The sequence below is a fragment of the Myotis yumanensis genome, unplaced genomic scaffold (assembly GCF_028538775.1).
Source record: "Myotis yumanensis isolate MYYU_CA2020_CCGP unplaced genomic scaffold, mMyoYum1.0.hap1 SCAF_7, whole genome shotgun sequence".
In the NCBI taxonomy this organism is placed as follows: domain Eukaryota; kingdom Metazoa; phylum Chordata; class Mammalia; order Chiroptera; family Vespertilionidae; genus Myotis; species Myotis yumanensis.
The window spans coordinates 18,606,858-18,625,250 of NW_027223758.1; the positions used below are offsets into that span (position 1 = coordinate 18,606,858).

The following is an 18,393-nucleotide window of genomic DNA, read 5'->3' on the forward strand; positions in this document are numbered from 1 at the left end:
TTCCTTTACCCACCGTCTTATACTTACATTCTGTTCTCGAATTCCATTGTTGATCATCTGTAGGGGCTAGGCTGTTTTTCACTCCAGGGGGATGGGAATGTGTAATAACATGAAAATTAGTTGATGAAAGTTGAGTGTACTCAAGTAAATAAAACTCTTGGAGTTTCTCACTGAAGTTGAATCTAGCCTGGACTGTCAGTCAGTAAAGTGTGGATCAGGATACATCTGACTCTTTGGACTTTGGTCCATGAGCAGTGAGAAGGGGTGGTTCATCCTCTGGTTTGGAGTGTGTCCCAGGCAAAGGGCCCCTCGCCAGGGCAAGGATTGAGCCTGGTGATACTGTCCTCCTTCCTTTGCAGCCTCCGGATGTGAAATTCCAAACCTGGAGTCTTATATTTGGTGGACTTCCCAAGACTGATACACCCCCTGTTTTCCTGTGAATCGCAGTTTCCATAATTTTTCAGCAGCTATCACTGGCAAAAGGCCATTTTTTACTCACGAAATTCTTGGTCACTTTATAGGATTGTAATAAAAAGGTTTTCATTCCTGACCCTTGGGTAGTTTTGTTTATCAACACGGGGGAAAGAGGTGACAGAGTAGAGATGGCACACCTGGGGCCTCCAGGCCAGAATGTATGCAGCTGAAAGACTGCCTAAGTGTTTGCTTTGGCATGTTAACTGCGAATGGCGCCAGGTGTTAGAGACCTGGGTCCTTGAGTTTGGCTAGGAAAAAATTCAGAGCTAAGACTGAAATACAGGTGAAAGTTTATTTAGAAAGTCAGAGGTAGAGAAGTGGGCTATGAAGATGTGAGCCAGCTAAGCTTTGTGGATTTAGGAAGAGAGAGAGAGGGGGAAAGAGACCCTCCCACCCCCACAACCTCCCACCTTAAGGGCTTTTAACTAGAAGTCTCAGAGGAGGATCTCAATAGAATATTCATCAGCTTTCCAGCTTTCCAGGACTGTCTGTCTGCTCAGGGTCATGGTCTCCACTGATTGGTCTGTACCAGAGCAGGGGATCCTTACTTACCATAGCTAGCCCTGATGTCAGCCTTGGTGTCACCCAGCCTGGTCTGGTCTTGCTGCTTTTCTGGGCCTGAAGGTGAAACACAGCTGAAGCCTAGATGTTATCTTTAGTTTGACTAAAACTCTGTCTTAGTGGTCAACAGACCTTGGTTCCTAAGATTATTTGATGTAGGTCAGAACCTCACTGCTTGGGACTTAATGCTTAAGGGAGTGAAGGTGCAAGGTCTTGTTTGGGAGCAGTAGAGGCTTTTTTCCAGCCCCCTTGTTCCTCCTGAACGGGAGGTCTACCAGATGACTAGTGACGTGACAGGGGAGGAAAAGTTAGGGGAGCGTCCGAACCACAGGATGACCAGCGGTATGAAAGATTAGGGGGTCTGAATTGCATGGCCAGCGATATGCTAGGGGAGGAAAGGTCACCCTGGGGACGAGGTCCCACCTTACAGTTGTCCATTGGTAAGCTCCCAGGGCTTTCCACCCTGGTGACCTTCTGTACCTGGCTTATCAAATTCCTGCTCTGCTCATGTCTGTCTTAACTGCCTACTATGTCAGGCTCACGTGGTATTTTTCCAATTTGTCTATTTCACATTGTGTAAAAAAGATTTCTGACCTAATGTGAAAAAGCAAAAGCTCTCTTGGCAAGTGCTTGTTTACATTTCTATAACAATCAGCTATGGCTGGGTTGACAGCTCCTAATTTAGTGGAGCATTTTTGCCACAGTCCTCACCACTCCTGATTGTTATACACCTGGCCTGTGCTCGTGCTCATGTGCATCTTTAACTCCTCCAGTGGGGAATATCTTGAATTGTGATGGAGGCCTCTGAGTTTCCAGGGCATCACATGCCCTAAGTACAGATCTTCAGTCTGCCATCTCCTTAGTGCTTTGTATCTGCCAGCACTGAAAGGGACTGCTCATATCTTGCTTAGAAATTGCTCTCTTTTACGGAGAGAAAGGTAAGAGTGTATGGCATCAGAGATTGCCTGGATTTGTTTCTTCATTGACTTTATCAGTCTGAATAATTAGTGAAACCTTAAGTTGGTGGTGGGGGTGGGGATGGAAATTGAATATCTCAGTTTCTGCAAAAAGTAATCTATGTGTATGTGTTTGGCAGGTGAACGGAAAATAAGCCAGAATGGACATTTACGACACTCAAACCTTGGGAGTTGTGGTCTTTGGTGGATTTATGGTTGTTTCTGCCATTGGCATCTTCCTGGTGTCAACCTTCTCCATGAAGGAGACATCATATGAAGAAGCTCTAGCCAACCAGCGCAAGGAGATGGCGAAAACTTATCACCAGAAAGTAGAGAAGAAAAAGAAGGAGAAAACAATAGAGAAGAAAGGAAAGACCAAGAAAAAGGATGAGAAACCCAACGGGAAGATACCTGACCATGAGCCAGCCCCAAACATGACCATCCTCCTCAAAGACCCAGTACGGGCACCTGCAATGGCTGTGGCTCCAACCCCGGTCCATCCCTCTGTGGTCATTACCCCTATAGCCACGGTACCAGCCATGCCCCAAGAGAAACTGGCCTCCTCCCCTAAGGACAAAAAGAAGAAAGAGAAAAAAGTAGCAAAAGTGGAACCAGCAGTCAGTTCTGTAGTGAATTCTATCCAGGTTCTTGCCTCAAAGGCTGCCATCTTGGAAACTGCTCCTAAGGAGGTGCCTATGGTGGTTGTGCCTCCAGTGGGTTCCAAGGCCACTGGTGCTATGCAGGGCAAAAAGGCAGAGGGGACCCAGAACCAGGGCAAAAAGGCAGAAGGGACCCAGAACCAGGGCAAAAAGGCAGAGGGAATTCCCAACCAGGGAAAAAAGGCAGAGGGGCCACAGAACCAGGGCAAAAAGGCAGAGGGAACTCCCAACCAGGGCAAAAAGGCAGAGGGGGCCCAGAACCAGGGCAAAAAGGCAGAGGGAACCCAGAACCAGGGCAAAAAGGCGGAGGGGGCCCAGAACCAGGGCAAAAAGGCGGAGGGGGCCCAGAACCAGGGCAAAAAGGCGGAGGGGGCCCAGAACCAGGGCAAAAAGGCGGAGGGGGCCCAGAACCAGGGCAAAAAGGCGGAGGGGGCCCAGAACCAGAGCAAAAAGGCAGAAGGGGCCCAGAACCAGGGCAAAAAGGCAGAGGGGGGCCAGAACCAGGGCAAAAAGGCGGAGGGGGCCCAGAACCAGGGCAAAAAGGCGGAGGGGGCCCAGAACCAGGGCAAAAAGGCGGAGGGGGCCCAGAACCAGGGCAAAAAGGCCGAAGGAACCTCCAACCAGGGTAAAAAGGCAGAGGGGGCCCCCAGTCAGGGCAAAAAGGCAGAAGGAGCCTCCAACCAGGGCAAAAAACAGGAGGGGTCCCCAGACCAGGGCAAAAAGGCAGAAGTTGTTCAGAATCAGAGCAAAAAAGTTGAGGGAACTCCCAACCAGGGCAAAAAGGCAGAGGGAGCCCAGAACCAAGGCAAAAAGGCAGAAGGAACCCAGAACCAGGGTAAAAAGGCAGAAGGCACCTCCAACCAAGGTAAAAAGGCAGAGGGGGCTCCCAACCAGGGCAAAAAGGGAGAAGGGGCCCAAAATCAGGGCAAAAAAGCAGAGGGGGCTCCCAACCAGGGCAAAAAGTCAGAAGGAACTCCCAACCAGGGCAAAAAGGGAGAGGGGGCCCAGAATCAGGGCCAAAAGGTGGAGGGGGGCCAGAACCAGGGCAAAAAGGCAGACGGGGCCCAGAATCAGGGCAAAAAGGCAGATGGGGCACAGAACCAGGGCAAAAAGGCAGAGGGGGCCCAGAATCAGGGTAAAAAGGCAGAGGGGGCCCAGAATCAGGGTAAAAAGGCAGATTCAGTTGCTAATCAGGGCACAAAGGTGGAGGGTACTGCAAACCAAGGGAAAAAAGCAGATGGGCCCTCCAACCAAGGCAAGAAGGCAGAGGGAACCCCAAACCAGGGCAAAAAGTCAGAAGGGTCCCCCAACCAGGTCAAAAAGGTGGATGCATCTGCCAATCAGGGTAAAAAGGCAGAGTCAGCTCCCAACCAGGGCAAAAAGGCAGATATGGTTCAGAGCCAGGAGGCACCAAAGCAAGAGGCTCCTGCAAAGAAGAAGTCTGGTTCAAAGAAGAAAGGTGAGCCTGGTAAGTAGCTTTGATTTCTTTATGAACTTGGAGGAAAATGCTATCTTTGAATGGCTTATGGATTTCCTTTGGGGAAGCCATCTTATCAGTTAGCTATTGCCACAACAAGGCTGCATAACAAACATTTCAGATTTCAGTGATTTACACCAGCTGTCATTTATTCTTGCTCATACTTCTGCTGGATTGGATAGAGGTTGACTGATCTGGGTTGGCTCTGCTGAGTGGCTCTGTTCACTCTGGGTTTGACTCCTTTCTGTAAGTCTCTTCCACATGTGTTCATTCTGGGGCCCAGGCTGAGACTCCAAGGACTCTCAGGGCAGAGGCCCTTCTCATGCTTATGACAGAGCTATAAAAGGGCACATTTCAGACCAGCATCTTATTAGCTAGAGCAAGTCATGTGAGAGCCTGAGTCAAGGGACAGCAAATCTTTCTTAAATGTTTGACTGCCTTTTGTGAGCCTGTTCTGTTGTGTACCTCACCTGGTATTTTAGCATACCTTTATTCATTTATATGTGTTTGTTGAGAGAATAATGGTAGGATAATGTTTTCAGGAAGCAGTAGTATTTACCCCTCCAACCCCTCACCCCCAGTGTCCTGTCCTCCCTACCCCCGTTCCCGTTATAATTTTTTATTGATTTTAGTGAGGAAGAGAGAGGGGGAGAGAGATAGAAACATCATTGGTGTGAGAGAATCATTGATCGGCTGCCTCCTGCACGCCCCCCACTGGGGATCGAGCTCACAACCAGGCATGTGCCCTTGACTGGAATCGAACCTAATACCCTTTGGCCCTCAGGCCGACCTTTTGTCCACTGAGCCAAACCAGCTAAGGCTTGTCCCAGTTATTAAATGGAGCATTTTATGTATATATAAAATAATATAGAACAGTAGTTTCCTATTACTTTGTTTCATATTAATATGGAAATTGGGCCGATGAGTTCTATTTCATGTTCATCACTCATTTGCTAGAATACCAGCAGTCTTATGTTTTCTTAGTTGATTTGGAAAATTAATTGCATTTGTCTTGATGAGGCATCTTTTTTTGTTGTTGTTAATCCTCACCCTAGGATATTTTTCCATTGATTTTTATTTTTTTATATATATTTTATTGATTTATTGATTTATTGATTTTTTTTTTTTTTTACAGAGAGGAAGGGAGAGGGATAGGGAGTTAGAAACACCGATGAGAGAGAAACGTCGATCAGCTGCCTCCTACACACTCCCTACTGGGGATGTGCTCACAACCAAGGTATATGCCCTTGACCAGAATCGAACCCGGGACCCTTGAGTCCGCAGGCCGACGCTCTATCCACTGAGTCAAACCGGTTAGGGCTCCATTGATTTTTAGAGAGAGTGGAAGGGAGGGAGGGAGAGAAATAGCCATGTGACAGAGATAAATCAATTGGTTGCTTTCTGCACATGCCCCGACCAGGGCTGGGGATTGAGCCTTGCAACTGAGGTATGTGCCCCCAGCCTGGAATTGAACCTGAGACCCTTCAGTCTCCAGGCTGACGCTCTATCAGCTGAGCCAAACTGGCTAGGGCATTGATGAGGCATCTTATGAGATCTAAAATGTTTGGACCTATGTTATGTAGCACAGGATTCTCTGTTGTTTTGTTTTGTTTTTTGGATCCTCTGTTTTTAGCTGGGTTTCCCTTTCTTGCACCTTAGTGAAGCTACATTACCTTTTCTCTGGCTTCTACCTCCAACTTCATGGGCTGGGAGGGCACCCATCCTCTGTGAGTAGCTTTGGGTTCCTGCTGAGGATCAGGGACCATCACCTGGCCCCATAGGTCAGGTTAACTTCTCAGGCCCTTGAAAACCCAAGGGCCTCAGCCCTGCCAGCACAGGCTGGAGGGAGCGCACACTGCCCTTGTTTAAGGTGGTTTTCCACCTGACACAGCTACAAGGGCATTTGAGATTCGAAGACAGGTATATTGCTGAGAACAGGCCTGTTTTCTGGCTTTCCAACATCAGGTGTGTTAGAATAGAGCTTCCTGTGTCCTGTGGTCATTATTACCACTATGGCTTTAGACATCTGAGATAAGGCATGAAACAAAATGTAATGATAATATAGAAAGGAAGACAAAATGGTCCTAATTTGCAGGTAATAGAGAACCTTGTTAGAAGGAAAACTTAACTTTATGCCTGTGGGAACCCACATAGCAGCTAGGGTGGTATAAGGCAAAATTTGAAGAGGAAGGAAATACTGTGTTCCATGAGAAGAAAGATTGAATATTATAGATAAAATAATAGTTATTCCTAAGTTCTCTTAGGGATTTATTATTCTTCCAGCCAAAATTTCAATGGAATTTTCCTCCCTTAATTTGACAAAACTATTCTGAAAGTCCCATCTGGAGGGAAAAATAGATAAGAATATTGGATGGAGTTGTAAGTGGTTTTTGGAAGGCCAGTTTTGTCTGATGTTTGAATGCATTCCGTGTTCCCAAACTATTGTAATTACAAGTAGGGTGCTGACCCACATGGTGGGAGGCTATTACTCCAAGGTTGCAATTTGGGGCTCTTGGCCACACAAACAGCCACGTGGGACAGTCAGACATGACCTACATGAAAACAGCCACAAGGGGTAATACGTGTGGCTAATATAACACCTGAAAGGTGAAAGTCTGAAAGCATAGGGAAATATTTTCTTGTACTTCTTTTTATTTGTATTATCCTCAACTGAGGGAGAGAGAAACATTGATCAGTTGCCTCCAGCACTCAGCCCGACCAGGGACTGAACCCACAACCTGGGTTGTGCTCTGACTGGGAAGCAAACCCTCAGCCTTTTGGTGTATAGGATGACACTCCAACTAACCAAGCTCCACCGGCCAGAGCTCTTGTATTTTATTTTTTATTTCCCTGAATTTGCAGGGTGTGATCTGAGCCCTTTTTTTCCCAGGGTTGGTATGTAAAGTCACCTTCAGGGCCCTCCGAGGTGGATGCAGGTCACTCCCTGCCCCCAGCTCCATAATCGTGAAATCATGGGTTTTCACACTTCCCTTGCAATTCCATCTTGTATGTGGAGTTCAGTGTTCCAGAATTAATATGACTCATATTAGAATCTGTAGCTGTGACTGTTGCTGAGTGAGAAGCAGACCACATTCTTTTCATGCAGTTACACCTCATGTCCCTGAGGCTCTGGTTAGTCCCAGCTGCATGCTCTTGACCTTCTTGCCCACCAGCTGGGGTTGAGCTTCTCTCTATGTCTGTCCAGGGTTTTTCCACCTCCAGCCTCTCCAAGGCTATGCATGCCCTAGAGAAGGGAACTGTGGATACAACTCCGGGTGGGCTGGCTGGTCCTGGGTGACCAGAAACTCGGGGACCTGGAGAGTAGCCTTGGTGGGGGAGAGGTGGCCTGATGACCATGGGGAGGTACTTGGGGAATAGGTTCCTTATCACTGGTGTGGAGCAGGCCAGGAAGGGATTTCTAACTCCAAATCGAGGAGACTGACTCAGGTGGAGGAGGGTTCCAGGGCCATGAGATTTTTGATCATGGGCACCAAAGAACTAGAGTCTAGGGCTGTGTTGTCCACTATGGAAGCTGCTAGTCACATGGGGCCATCCATATAAAAACGTTCAAGTCAGTCGAAAGTAATAAAGTGAAAGATTCTGTTACGCTAACCACATTCCAAATGCTCAATAGTCACATGTGGCCAGCAGCTGCCCTTTTGGGCAGTGCAGATGAAGAACAACGTCGGCATCAGCACAGTAGCTTCTTTTATACAGCACTGCTCTAAACTGGAGTCCTTAGGAGGGTGGTGGTCTCTTGGGTCACCTTACAGGTGACTCTGTGAAAACAAACATGTCTTTGCAACCCTCTATTGGTGCCATGCAGCTCCTTTCTGCTTTGTTCTGTCTGTCTGCCTGCGTCCGGAGTCGGGTGGGGGTGAACTCCCGTTGTCCTCCGTATCACAGTGAGATGTGACGAATGAGATCATAGAGGCTGCGGCTGGCCATGACACGTGACAGATCAGTGGCAAAACCTGCCCCAGAGCTGGGGTCCACCAGAGACAGGGTTGCTTCTTTAGTCATCACCAGGTGGGGCCCTCGCTGACAGGTGCCCAGAGGGAAGCCCAGCAGATGTGGGGGCAGGCACAGGACACACTTCTGCAAGTCCAACTTGGAACTTTTCCAGAACTTCTGATCTAATTTTCCTACAAGAGCAAATCAAGGCCATGTGACAGCTTTTACCACTTGTCTGTGGCTGGATTTGACAGTGAACACTGCCTTCCTGCCTTCCTAATCCCTGCTTTTTAACATTTATTATTGTATAAATATGTGCTTCCAGCAAACACAGTTCAAGCAGTATAAAACCATAGAAGGTAAAAATTTAGTGTTCCTTCCTACTTCATCCCATTTACCATCCACTTCCCAGGGGGAGCCCTGGAGATACTCTGTTCATCACACCAAATGCACAGCTGGGGCCTACAGTGCATGCAGCTTTGGAACTGGCTTTCTTTACTTATAAGTGTACTAGTGACATCTTCTGCAGGGCTGCCACTTTCCATAGCATGAATATATCATGATTTATTTAAATGACATTAAGTAGTGTGCAGTGTTTTTTGTTGTTGCTAAAATTAATGCAGTGATGTATATATGATGTGTGAGTATCTCTCTGTAGAAAGTAAATTCCTAGATATGTGATTGCTAAGTCAAAAGTTAGGTCCTCTTTTAGGAAGACAGTACAGCATCATTCTTTTTTTTTTTTTTTTTTTTAAATCTTTATTGTTCAGATTATTACATTTGTTCCTCTTTTTTCCCCCCATAACTCCCCTCCTTCCAGCTCCCACCCCACCCTCCACCCTCACTCCCCACCCACTGAGTTCATCCATAGGTGCATGATTTTTGTCCAGTCACTTCCCGCATCTCCCACACCCCTTTTCCCCCAAGAATAGTCAGTCCATTCCCTTTCTATGTCCCTGATTCATTATAGTCACCAGTTCATTCTGTACATCAGGTTATTTATTCACTTGATTCTTAGATTCATTTGTTGATAGATGCATATTTGTTGTTCATAATTTGTATCTTTACCTTTTTCTTCTTCTTCTTCTTCTTAAAGGATACCTTTCAGCATTTCATAGAATACTGGTTTGGCGGTGATGAACTCCTTTAGTTTTTCCTTATCTGTGAAGCTCTTTATCTGACCTTCAATTCTGAATGATAGCTTTGCTGGATAAAGTAATCTTGGTTGTAGGTTCTTGGTATTCAGCACTTTGAATATTTCTTGCCATTCCCTTCTGGCCTGCAAAGTTTCTGTTGAGAAATCAGCTGACAGTCGTATGGGTATTCCCTTGTAGGTAATTGAGCCTCTTTCTCTTGCTGCTTTTAAGATTTTCTCTTTGTCTTTTGCTCTTGGCATTTTAATGATGATGTGTCTTGGTGTGGTTCTCTTTGGATTCCTTTTGTTTGGGGTTCTCTGCGCTTCTTGGACCTGTAAGTCCATTTCTTTCTCCAGGTGGGGGAAGTTTTCTGCCATTATTTCTTGAAATAGGTTTTCAATATCTTGCTGTCTCTCATCTTCTGGCACTCCAATGACTCTGATATTAGTCCGCTTAAAGCTGTACCAGAGGCTCCTTACACTATCTTCACACTTTCGGATTCTTTTTTCATTTTGCTTTTCCAATTGGGTGTTTTTTGTCGAATCTTTGGTTTGATTCTTGTGCTCCTCTGGTCTGCTATTGGGTATAATATTCTTTATTTCAGTCTGTGTATGCTTACTTTCTAATTTCTTTATCGTAGCATCGAGGGTCTCATTAGTTTTCGTGAGGCTCTGCACAAATTTATGGCAAGCCCTCAAAATTGCGATTCTTAGCTCCATATCCTCCATTTCTGTCATGTTTTTTTGTCTCCGCATCTTTTATGCTTTCTTGGTGCACCCCCTTGTGGTCTCTATACGCAGTCTTGTTCTAGCCAAGCCTTAATTGTTGTAGTTAACTCTAGAGGGATTTGACCACCAGGCCGACTGGCGGTGGAAATCAGCTGTGGGAAAACTTCAGTCCTCAGGGGAGGCGCTAGCCCAGCCCTTGCCTGAGGCGATCGGCAAATGGCTGTGCGCAGGGCTTGGGCGGGCGGGATCAACAGGGCGGGGGGAGGGAGCCGCTATGGCCGCTCTCAGTCCCAGCAATCGCTGCAAACCTCGGAGGGGCCGTAGCCAGACAGTCCCGCTTCTCCCGTTTGAGTCTGGGTCCCTAGAGACTCGCCCGGATCTGTAGCCCAGAGTCTGAGACTCGCTCCTGATTGAAAACGACAATTGCGCCCTCAGCCGCCAGCCCGCTTTGCGCGCGCACCCTCACCACCGCACTGCCGTACCTTTAAATTTTCCACACTACGCCTCCGCTGAGCGTCGGAATGCTGTTGTTTTTGCTTCTAGTTGAAGAGACTCTCCTCAGCCAGCCTTCCCGTGGTTCTGGTTGATGTCCGCTCCGACTTTTAGTTGTATTTTTGAAGTGGTTGTCCACGGCGGCAGTCTCCGGTGTTTACCTATGCCGCCATCTTCGATCTCCCAGCATCATTCTTCAAACATTCCACGATTTACCCTAGTTGCAGAGTGCAAGAGACCCACATGAGTGTTTCCAGCGCCCTCCGACTGATTTTACTGCTTATGTGGTACTATGGAAATGGTGACATTTTCCGGGGAGCATCATAAACCCAGGTGTGGAACACGGAGAAAATACTTGCTTATGAAACAAAAGGCATGGGCTCTTGTCTCAATGTTTGGAAAAGAGGGAATTCATGGTACCAAAGAGAAAGTGGAAATTTCCCAGAACTGAAGCTTCTAAGTGTTTGCAGTGCCGTGTGGCCTCTGCTAGTTCATTCTCTGATTGTTACCCCAGCATTTGTATGCGGTACCTATTACGAAAGCCATGTCTCTCACAGGAAGTGTGTGTATGTGGTGATGGTTTTTTTTTTTAATCTATTTTTGTCCTCAAACACAGTCCTTGCCTGCATAACATGCTGGCCTGCCTTCCTGCACCTAGCGTGTACTAATGGGCATTTTAGCAGTACCCTTTTAGGAGAGCTATCAGTGCCATGACCTGGAGGTAGGTCCAGATTAGTACAGTGTGGGTCTGGACTCTGGATAAGCCAAAGATTTGGTCTTGGGAAGTACAGGGTGCTCGTTCAGGAAACTCCACATTTAGATGCACTCTAGAATACCGGGCTTCCTCTGGAGCTTGGTTCGCTTGGAGCAGAAGCTGAGCAAGGCTAAGCCAGGGCATGGCCCTCCTCCCTAGGATGGCTTTATGCCTGACACGCTCCCATCTGCAGATGCAGAAGGTTTACTCTGGGGCCAGAAGGCCACCACGACAGGGCCCAGGCGAACCCAGCCACTCTCCAGGAGACATAGGTATTTATAACCCCATGATGACCACGTTGTCAGACACACACAGCCCATGTTGGAGAAAGAGGCCATCTTTGGGGGACAGGATTATGGGTAAATCTTAATATCTTCACCCTTCTGCATTTCCCAGTTTTTCTGTAACATGTAGGTATTAATTTTTAAATAGAAAAGAAACAAAAAGTCCATTGTTTGTCTGAGTCAAATAAACAGGACCTTATTGTACCAAGCAGAACCCCTGTCCTTTCAGGTGCTGTGAGGCAGTGCAGCCCTGACCAGAGGTCCCCTGAGTATCCTCTGAGCAGCAGAAAGAAGTCCTTGCTCTTTTAGGGGGGCCAGGTGGAGGAAAGAAAGTGGCCAGTTTTTCTCATGCCTGTCCCAGCCTTGGGTACCCAGTAAATGGTCACGAACTGAGCTAAGAAGAATATTATAAGGTGGGTCCTGCATTTACAAACCTGGCAGTGTCCTGGGGGTTCTGGCAGCTGCATGTTGTGCCAGGCCTCAAGGGGCTGCTTCACCCTCTGCCAGAGCAGGTGGAAATGCAAATAGGATCATGTTCTATAACCTAATAAATGAGGCAGGGGTCACCAGAGGTCAAGGGAGATGCGGAGAAATTTTCAGACCTACCAGAAAAACTTTAGGTGCCTGTAGCTTAGCAGGGGCCTCATCTTCAACTGTGTAACTTGATAAGAACACCACCCCTTCCTTCCTCCAATTCCACCTCCCTTCCCCCCATGCTGTCCTTTGTGCTGTGGGCTCACTGTGTCTGAGGCCTGGTGCTGGGTCACCACTGGGAATGTGACACCATTAGGTGCATGGTTTATGAAACTCTTCTCCATGAATGTATCCCCCTAACATTCTGAAAGGTGGATTTGTATTTTTACCTGTTTTACAAGAACAGAAACCAAAGCTCAGCTCTGTTTTTAAACTTCCCAGAAATCATGCAGCCAGTAAATGCTAGGGCAGGGATCAGAGCTGGAGCTTGGGCCTCCATCTGTGCCCTCCACCTTAGGGCTGAGGCACAGACAGATGTGTATTGAGAGTAAGTTTCATACTCTTTCTCTTGAACTTTAAGTTTTCCAGAGTCTGAAGCTCAAGAAGTCTCTGTGGGGCTTTGAGCCTTTATTCACTTTCCCTTCTTCAAATTCAACTTTTAAAAAAACTAAAAAAACAAAAGTGTCTCCTCGGGAAGCAAGCCAAGTATCAGTTGGTACTGCCACGTCTTAGAGAAGCTGTAGGTGGCGTTCATGTTTCAGATAAGAAGTTGATTTTTTTTAAATTTGAGGGGGGAAACAGTCATGCAATTTATAGGATTTTTTAAACATTCCATTAGACATCATTAAGAGCCCAGTTTCCCAGTTAAGATTACTTTTTCTCCAACCAAACAAAAAGGCCTGACTCAAAGGTCCAAATAGCATTGCTGTTGACATTATTTGTACTTCATTCCAGTGCAATTAAAACACCAGATTTTAATGTCCATGGCAGTCGGGTTGAGTGCATCCGGTCATGAGGGCAGACAAGTCCCTGCGAAGTGCTGGGCTTGGAGTCTGTGCAGGGCCAGCCACCTCTGGAGTACGGACTGATGAGGACTGCAGGGCCTGCAGGTGCTGCTGCTGCTGCATTTGAGGGATCTTTCATCCAGGGCCCATGAGGGTCACTTTCCCACAAGCCCAGGGAGACCCTTCTCTGTCAATGAATTGCCTTCTGCGTAATGGGGAGGCCAGCAGCAATGCTGGCCCTAGTTTCTCATTTATAGAGATGGATGTCCCCACCTGCCAGCTTCTGTGATTCAGGGAGATGCCCTCTGGACTAGGGGTCAGCAGGAGTCAGGGGCTTGTCGTCCATCTCTAATGAGATGGTTGCTTGTGTAGTGTTGGGCTTCAAGGAGTTGCAGGGTAGCCCTTCCTGGGACCCTGGGGCTTTTGACTGGAGTTTGGCTCAGGTGATTGGGGATGTCAACCTAGAAGGCACCCTGAGGTTGTTGGTGTCTGGCTTTCTGTTGGAAGGACAGTGCAGTGTCCGGAGGCAGCAGCCATTCTGCCTGCATCTGTGTGTATGAGGCCTTCAGACTGCTCTAGACATTCCCTGAGAAAATGAGTGTCTTTTCCATTAGTGTTCGCCCCCAACTCCTAAAACCACACACCCCTGTGGCAGGTTTTGCTCTTGAGACCCTGAGTTGACACAGGGCCTGTGTCCCAACAGTTCTGCTTTCTGTACTCTCAGGCGTGGGCTTTTCCTTGATCTGCCTGCCTCCAGCCTGGTCCCACTGCGTGTCCTGGAATAATTTTTCCCAAATGCAAACCTTGCTCCCTTCTAGATATTGCTCCTTGCCTGTGGAATAAAATCTGGATTCCTGGGACCTGTGAAGACTTGGGCTTACCCTGCCCTTACACCCTGGCTCTGACTAATAAGGCCCCTTATAAGCCTCTGTGCCTGTCCTGTGCAGCCCTCCTTGCTGAAGCCCCAGACCTTGCCTTCTCCTTACTCAGCAGTGTTTGGCTCAAGCATCCTCTGTTTATAAGCCTTTCTGGTGTTGCTGCCATAGTTGCTTCTGCAGTGACGCACACAGTCCCGCGTTCCTTCTGTGTGGCTCTGCTACGTGATTGTCACCTGTCCTCCACCTGTCTTAGCTGGCACTTTCAACCCAACTTACCTTACCAGGCCTAGCCTTCTGTAGACTGCCGGGTACACATAGGTCCATACTTTGTGCATGAAGACCACCTGAATCTGTCTGCCCTAGGGAGGACTGCCAGGCACCTGCAACAACAGCTGGAGTTGAGCTGGAGCCCGTGGCAGGGCTGTGGTAATAATCTCTCATTGATCACCAGCTGTCTTGAGCTCAGATGCATTTCCTGGAGAGGTCCCGACGCCCTCCCTGTTGGTTGAGTAAGCTGAGCGTGAGCAGTGCCAGGAGTGTTCCAGTAACTGCACACTGAAGGGGCTGATGCTGAAACAGTGCTGGGCTGTGGAACCCAATGGGTCCCCTTTGGCTGGAACCTGATGACTCGGGGAGCCTCGTAACTATGCAAGCAGAGAGAAAATTTTCCCGAAGGACCCCAGTTGACAGAGATTCCTGGGTGCCTTTTTTGCAAGACAAGTTTAATTTTAGGTGATTGAGCCTCCCATGTGGTCACAAAAGGGAGCTTAGTTTTGGAATTTGAAGTATTATGCGCATTATCAGAGCTAAGAGCCAAGGAGGCATATGGCTCCTTGCTTGTATGTGCTGCTCCTTTAACCTACTGAGTGAGAACAGTGGTACAAGGCAGGAGCCAGAGGGTCCACAGGCTGTGGTTCTCTGTCCACAGAGGTATTTTGGGCACCACTTTTGTATGCCTTCCATTCCATTGAAGGGAGTAGGAGAAAGGGCAGAATTGCTTCAGCCACCCTGAGCTCCTCCCTCGGTGCGCTGTCTGTTCTGGGAGGGTCTGGTCTGCGATTCTCCTGTGATGGGCTTGAAGGTGGCCTTGTGGGTAGATTCGGCAGTGCCTTACCCTGTGCCAGACATTGTTCAAGCACATTGCAGCGAGGCTGTGAAGGAGGATCAGTTGCTCTCCCTGTGTCATTGGTGAGGAAACAGGTAGAGAGAGGTGAAGCCACCTGTCCAGGGTGAGCAGGCAGGAAGGAGCAGGGCTGGAATTCGAGCCCAGGACCCCAGGGGCCTTGTTCTGACCGTGGTGCCTCTGCGCAAGGTCAGAGGTGACCTAAAGGCTGGCCCTGGCCCATGGATGAGTTTGTTCAGCTCCACAGTGGTTTTCTTTATCTGTTTTTCATTGAGTTAGCTAAATGAAGCCCAGGAGACAGCATATAAAAATCTCCTGTCCAGCTCTCTAAACAAGCCCGCAGCTCTGAGGCTTCTGGTTCAGACCATGAGGTCCATCACCTGGAGCCGAAGAACCATGCCCAAGGCCACCCTGCTCAGAAGAGGCTTCCCCTGAGCCCAGGCCTGTCCCACCCCTGCCAGACAGGCGTCTGGAGTATTCTAGAGCAGTGGGACACTGCCTCTCCAGTCTGCTCTCCTGCTGCCTCATTCCTCCCCTAGGCCTCCCTGTCCTGTTCCTGGTATTTCAGACTCACCAAGGTAGGCAAAACATTAGCTACAGGAGCAGGCCCTAAGTGAACTGATATCACGAGATTTCACTGCCTCCTGGTCTTTATGAAGTCTGTGGTTTGACAGATTACTAGTAGATGTTGAATCTTTGACAAATTTATTTTAGTGCCTTAAGATTTCATAATACCAAGGATTATTTCTAGATTTCGGAGTATTTGCTGGAGTCAGGCGTGATGTTCAAGCATGTATTAACTCTTGTTAGTATGCTGTTCGTTGATGGAGTCAGTGTGCCTGTCTCTCTCAAGGTGGGCTTAGTGCTGCTGATATGGCGAGAGGATCTGAAACTCGGAAATAAATGTGACCCCCACAGATATCCAGAAATTCTAGTTCCTTTTTCTTTTAGTTTTACTTCCCTGATTTAGGAAGCATAGAGATCGCACCATTCTTACCTAAAAAACTTAATGAAAAAATGTTAGGTTATTGCTTTCTAAAAATAATGTAAAAGATAAGTGTTTGTATGAGGATGGAGAAGGCCATGCAAGTTTCTGTGAGGGGAGTGGGCAGGGGAGAATTAAGTGTTGCTGTATGTAGCTTTGGATTGTTTCACTTGTTACAAGTTTTTATTACTGTTTATTATTATAGCTAATAAAATAATACAATTACATTATAAAGTTTTATTAAAGATGTATTAGAATGACACTCTTACAGAGTAATCTCAGAAATGGTTTATGGACTGGGTGTCTTAGAGTCTGTGTCTCCTAGACCTTCAGGAGGGATTGCACATTGTCGAGACCACTGGGGTGATTGATGCCTGTGAAGGAAATGACATTTCACAGTGAAGTGTAGCTGCATTACCTTGATGTCCCCTTCACTCCAGCAATGCACTCGGGCTTTAGGAGTCGGATGGTCTTCAAGGAGAGCCTTCAAGAGAGGCCCAAGCCTCTGGTCTGAGGCCCCTATAGGGATGGAGGCTGCCAGGATTTCAGTAGGGAGTGCTTTGGGGGTCCCCAGGGCTGGAAAGGAGCAAACTGGCCTATCTAGTAGAAACCGTGTGAGCCACATGTGTGTGCCACATAGGGAATTTAAACCTTCCTGGTAGTCACATTTAAAAAGGCAAACAAGAAACAAATGTGATTCATTTTAATGATGTAATTCATTTTAATGACATGTTTTATTTAACCCAGTTTACCCAAAACATTATAATTATAACATACAATCAATATAAAAAAGTTATGACAGGTATTTAACTTCTTTATATGAAGTTTTTGAAAATCCATGGTGTACCCCCACTTGGTTGGTGGCCAGTGTACCAGACAGTACAGGAGTAGACCTTTCTGAGTGAGGACAGGAAATTGTCTGTGCGGTGCTCGGCTTCAGAGAGGCTAGCCTGCCCAGTCTTGCTTCAGGGGTATCTGTGAAACGAGTGGTCCTCCTCCTTCGGGAAAACACTGGCAGTAAAATCCGCCTACAGGCTGAGAGGGGAAAGCAGGAAGCCCCATAAACTAAAAGGCTAACAGTGGGGTTTTCTCCCAGTAGTGAACTAGAGAGTGGTTTTTATTTTCTTTTGGTCTAGCTGTACTCAATTTTTTTCTAGTGTTCATAAGTTGCCATTAAAATTATTCCTTATTTCATTATATTTCAATGAAAAGACAGAAGGTTGAAGGGGACATGCTTCCTCTCCCACTCCCCCCAACCCATTTTCATGGCACCTTTGAGCTCTTAGGCCTTTAATTTCACCATGGTTATTTCTAATCTCAAGGTTCACCAAGGTAAGAAGCTCAAAAATGAAGGTGCTCATAGCAACCAGCTCGCCCATGTCCCACATACTCCTTATTAAGGTATCATGCTAAATGCTTTGACTTGTGATGAAAATATTATGATAAGCCAGAGAATTTGGGGTTGCTATGGAAACCTTCTCCATTCATTGTCCTCAGGGTGGGCTTAGCTGAAGGGGCCACACAGGTTAGCCTGTTTTCTTGGTTTCAGCTCATTTTTGGCCCTTTCATTCAGCTATAGGGCAGATTTGAGCCTCAGCATAAGGAATTGCCTGAGCATTTCATGCAGGGCTCCTGCCAGTCGGGGCATCTTGGTTCACCCCTTTTTGCTGTGAGAGTCTGCGATGAGAGCAAAGTTTTTTGGGGTGTGTGGCACCAGGAGTGTTTCAGAAGTGACCATTGGTTTTTGGCAAATGGCTCTGTCTCCTTCAGAGTCACTAATGGACTGAGGCGTGGGCAGGCCCTTCTGCAAGAACCGAGCCCAGCCTTCCCTCCTAAAGCGTCCCTAAGCTTCATCCAGGGGAACGGGAAATTGTGTTTGAACCTGACTGTGTGGGAGCAGCCCCCTTTTCCCTGGGACCTCAGAGTAACCTTGGAGACATGGGCCTTTTGCTTCCCATGCTTCTCCCATGGGTGTGGCTGTTGGCATCTGTGTTTGTGGGGAATGATGGGCTCACTGGTCAGTCAGGACCTGTAGGGCCATAGGGTTTGGTCATGCAGGGGGTGAGCCTTGCTGAGCTGTTTGAGAAAAAGTGGAAAAAAAGACCGATTCTGTCTGAGAAAGAAAAAGCATCTTTGCCTTGATTAATTCTGCTCATTTTGATGATAAGGGTGGGCGGTATCTCACCCAACTTAGGAAAACTCCACTTTTCTTTATTGGGGACTTCTCCATTGGCTATCTTTGGACAGTCAGGAAGCATGTGCAGGGCCCTCAGTTTATTCCATTTCTGAGTGCAGATGGTCCCCGACTGACACTGGTTCCACCTACAGTCTTTCAATTTTGCAGTGATTTGAAAGCGATACATATAATAAATTGCATGAGATAGTCAACACTTTATTTTTTTAAAATATTTTTATTTATTTCAGAGCGGAAGGGAGAAAGAGAGAGAAACATCA

General features: G+C 47.3%; 1 protein-coding gene across 4 annotated transcripts in view; it reads left to right on the plus strand.

Annotated features, from left to right (window-relative positions):
• The window catches only part of RRBP1 (ribosome binding protein 1), a 69,369-nt gene that overhangs the window by 23,580 nt on the left and 27,396 nt on the right, over window positions 1-18,393 (plus strand). For all 4 annotated transcript variants that reach the window (XM_070419875.1, XM_070419876.1, XM_070419878.1 and 1 more), the window contains exon 2: window positions 2,132-4,118. In XM_070419875.1, coding sequence (XP_070275976.1) covers window positions 2,153-4,118 — 1,966 coding nt within the window. In that variant the 5' untranslated portion in view covers window positions 2,132-2,152. The remainder of the gene's footprint in view (window positions 1-2,131; window positions 4,119-18,393) is intronic.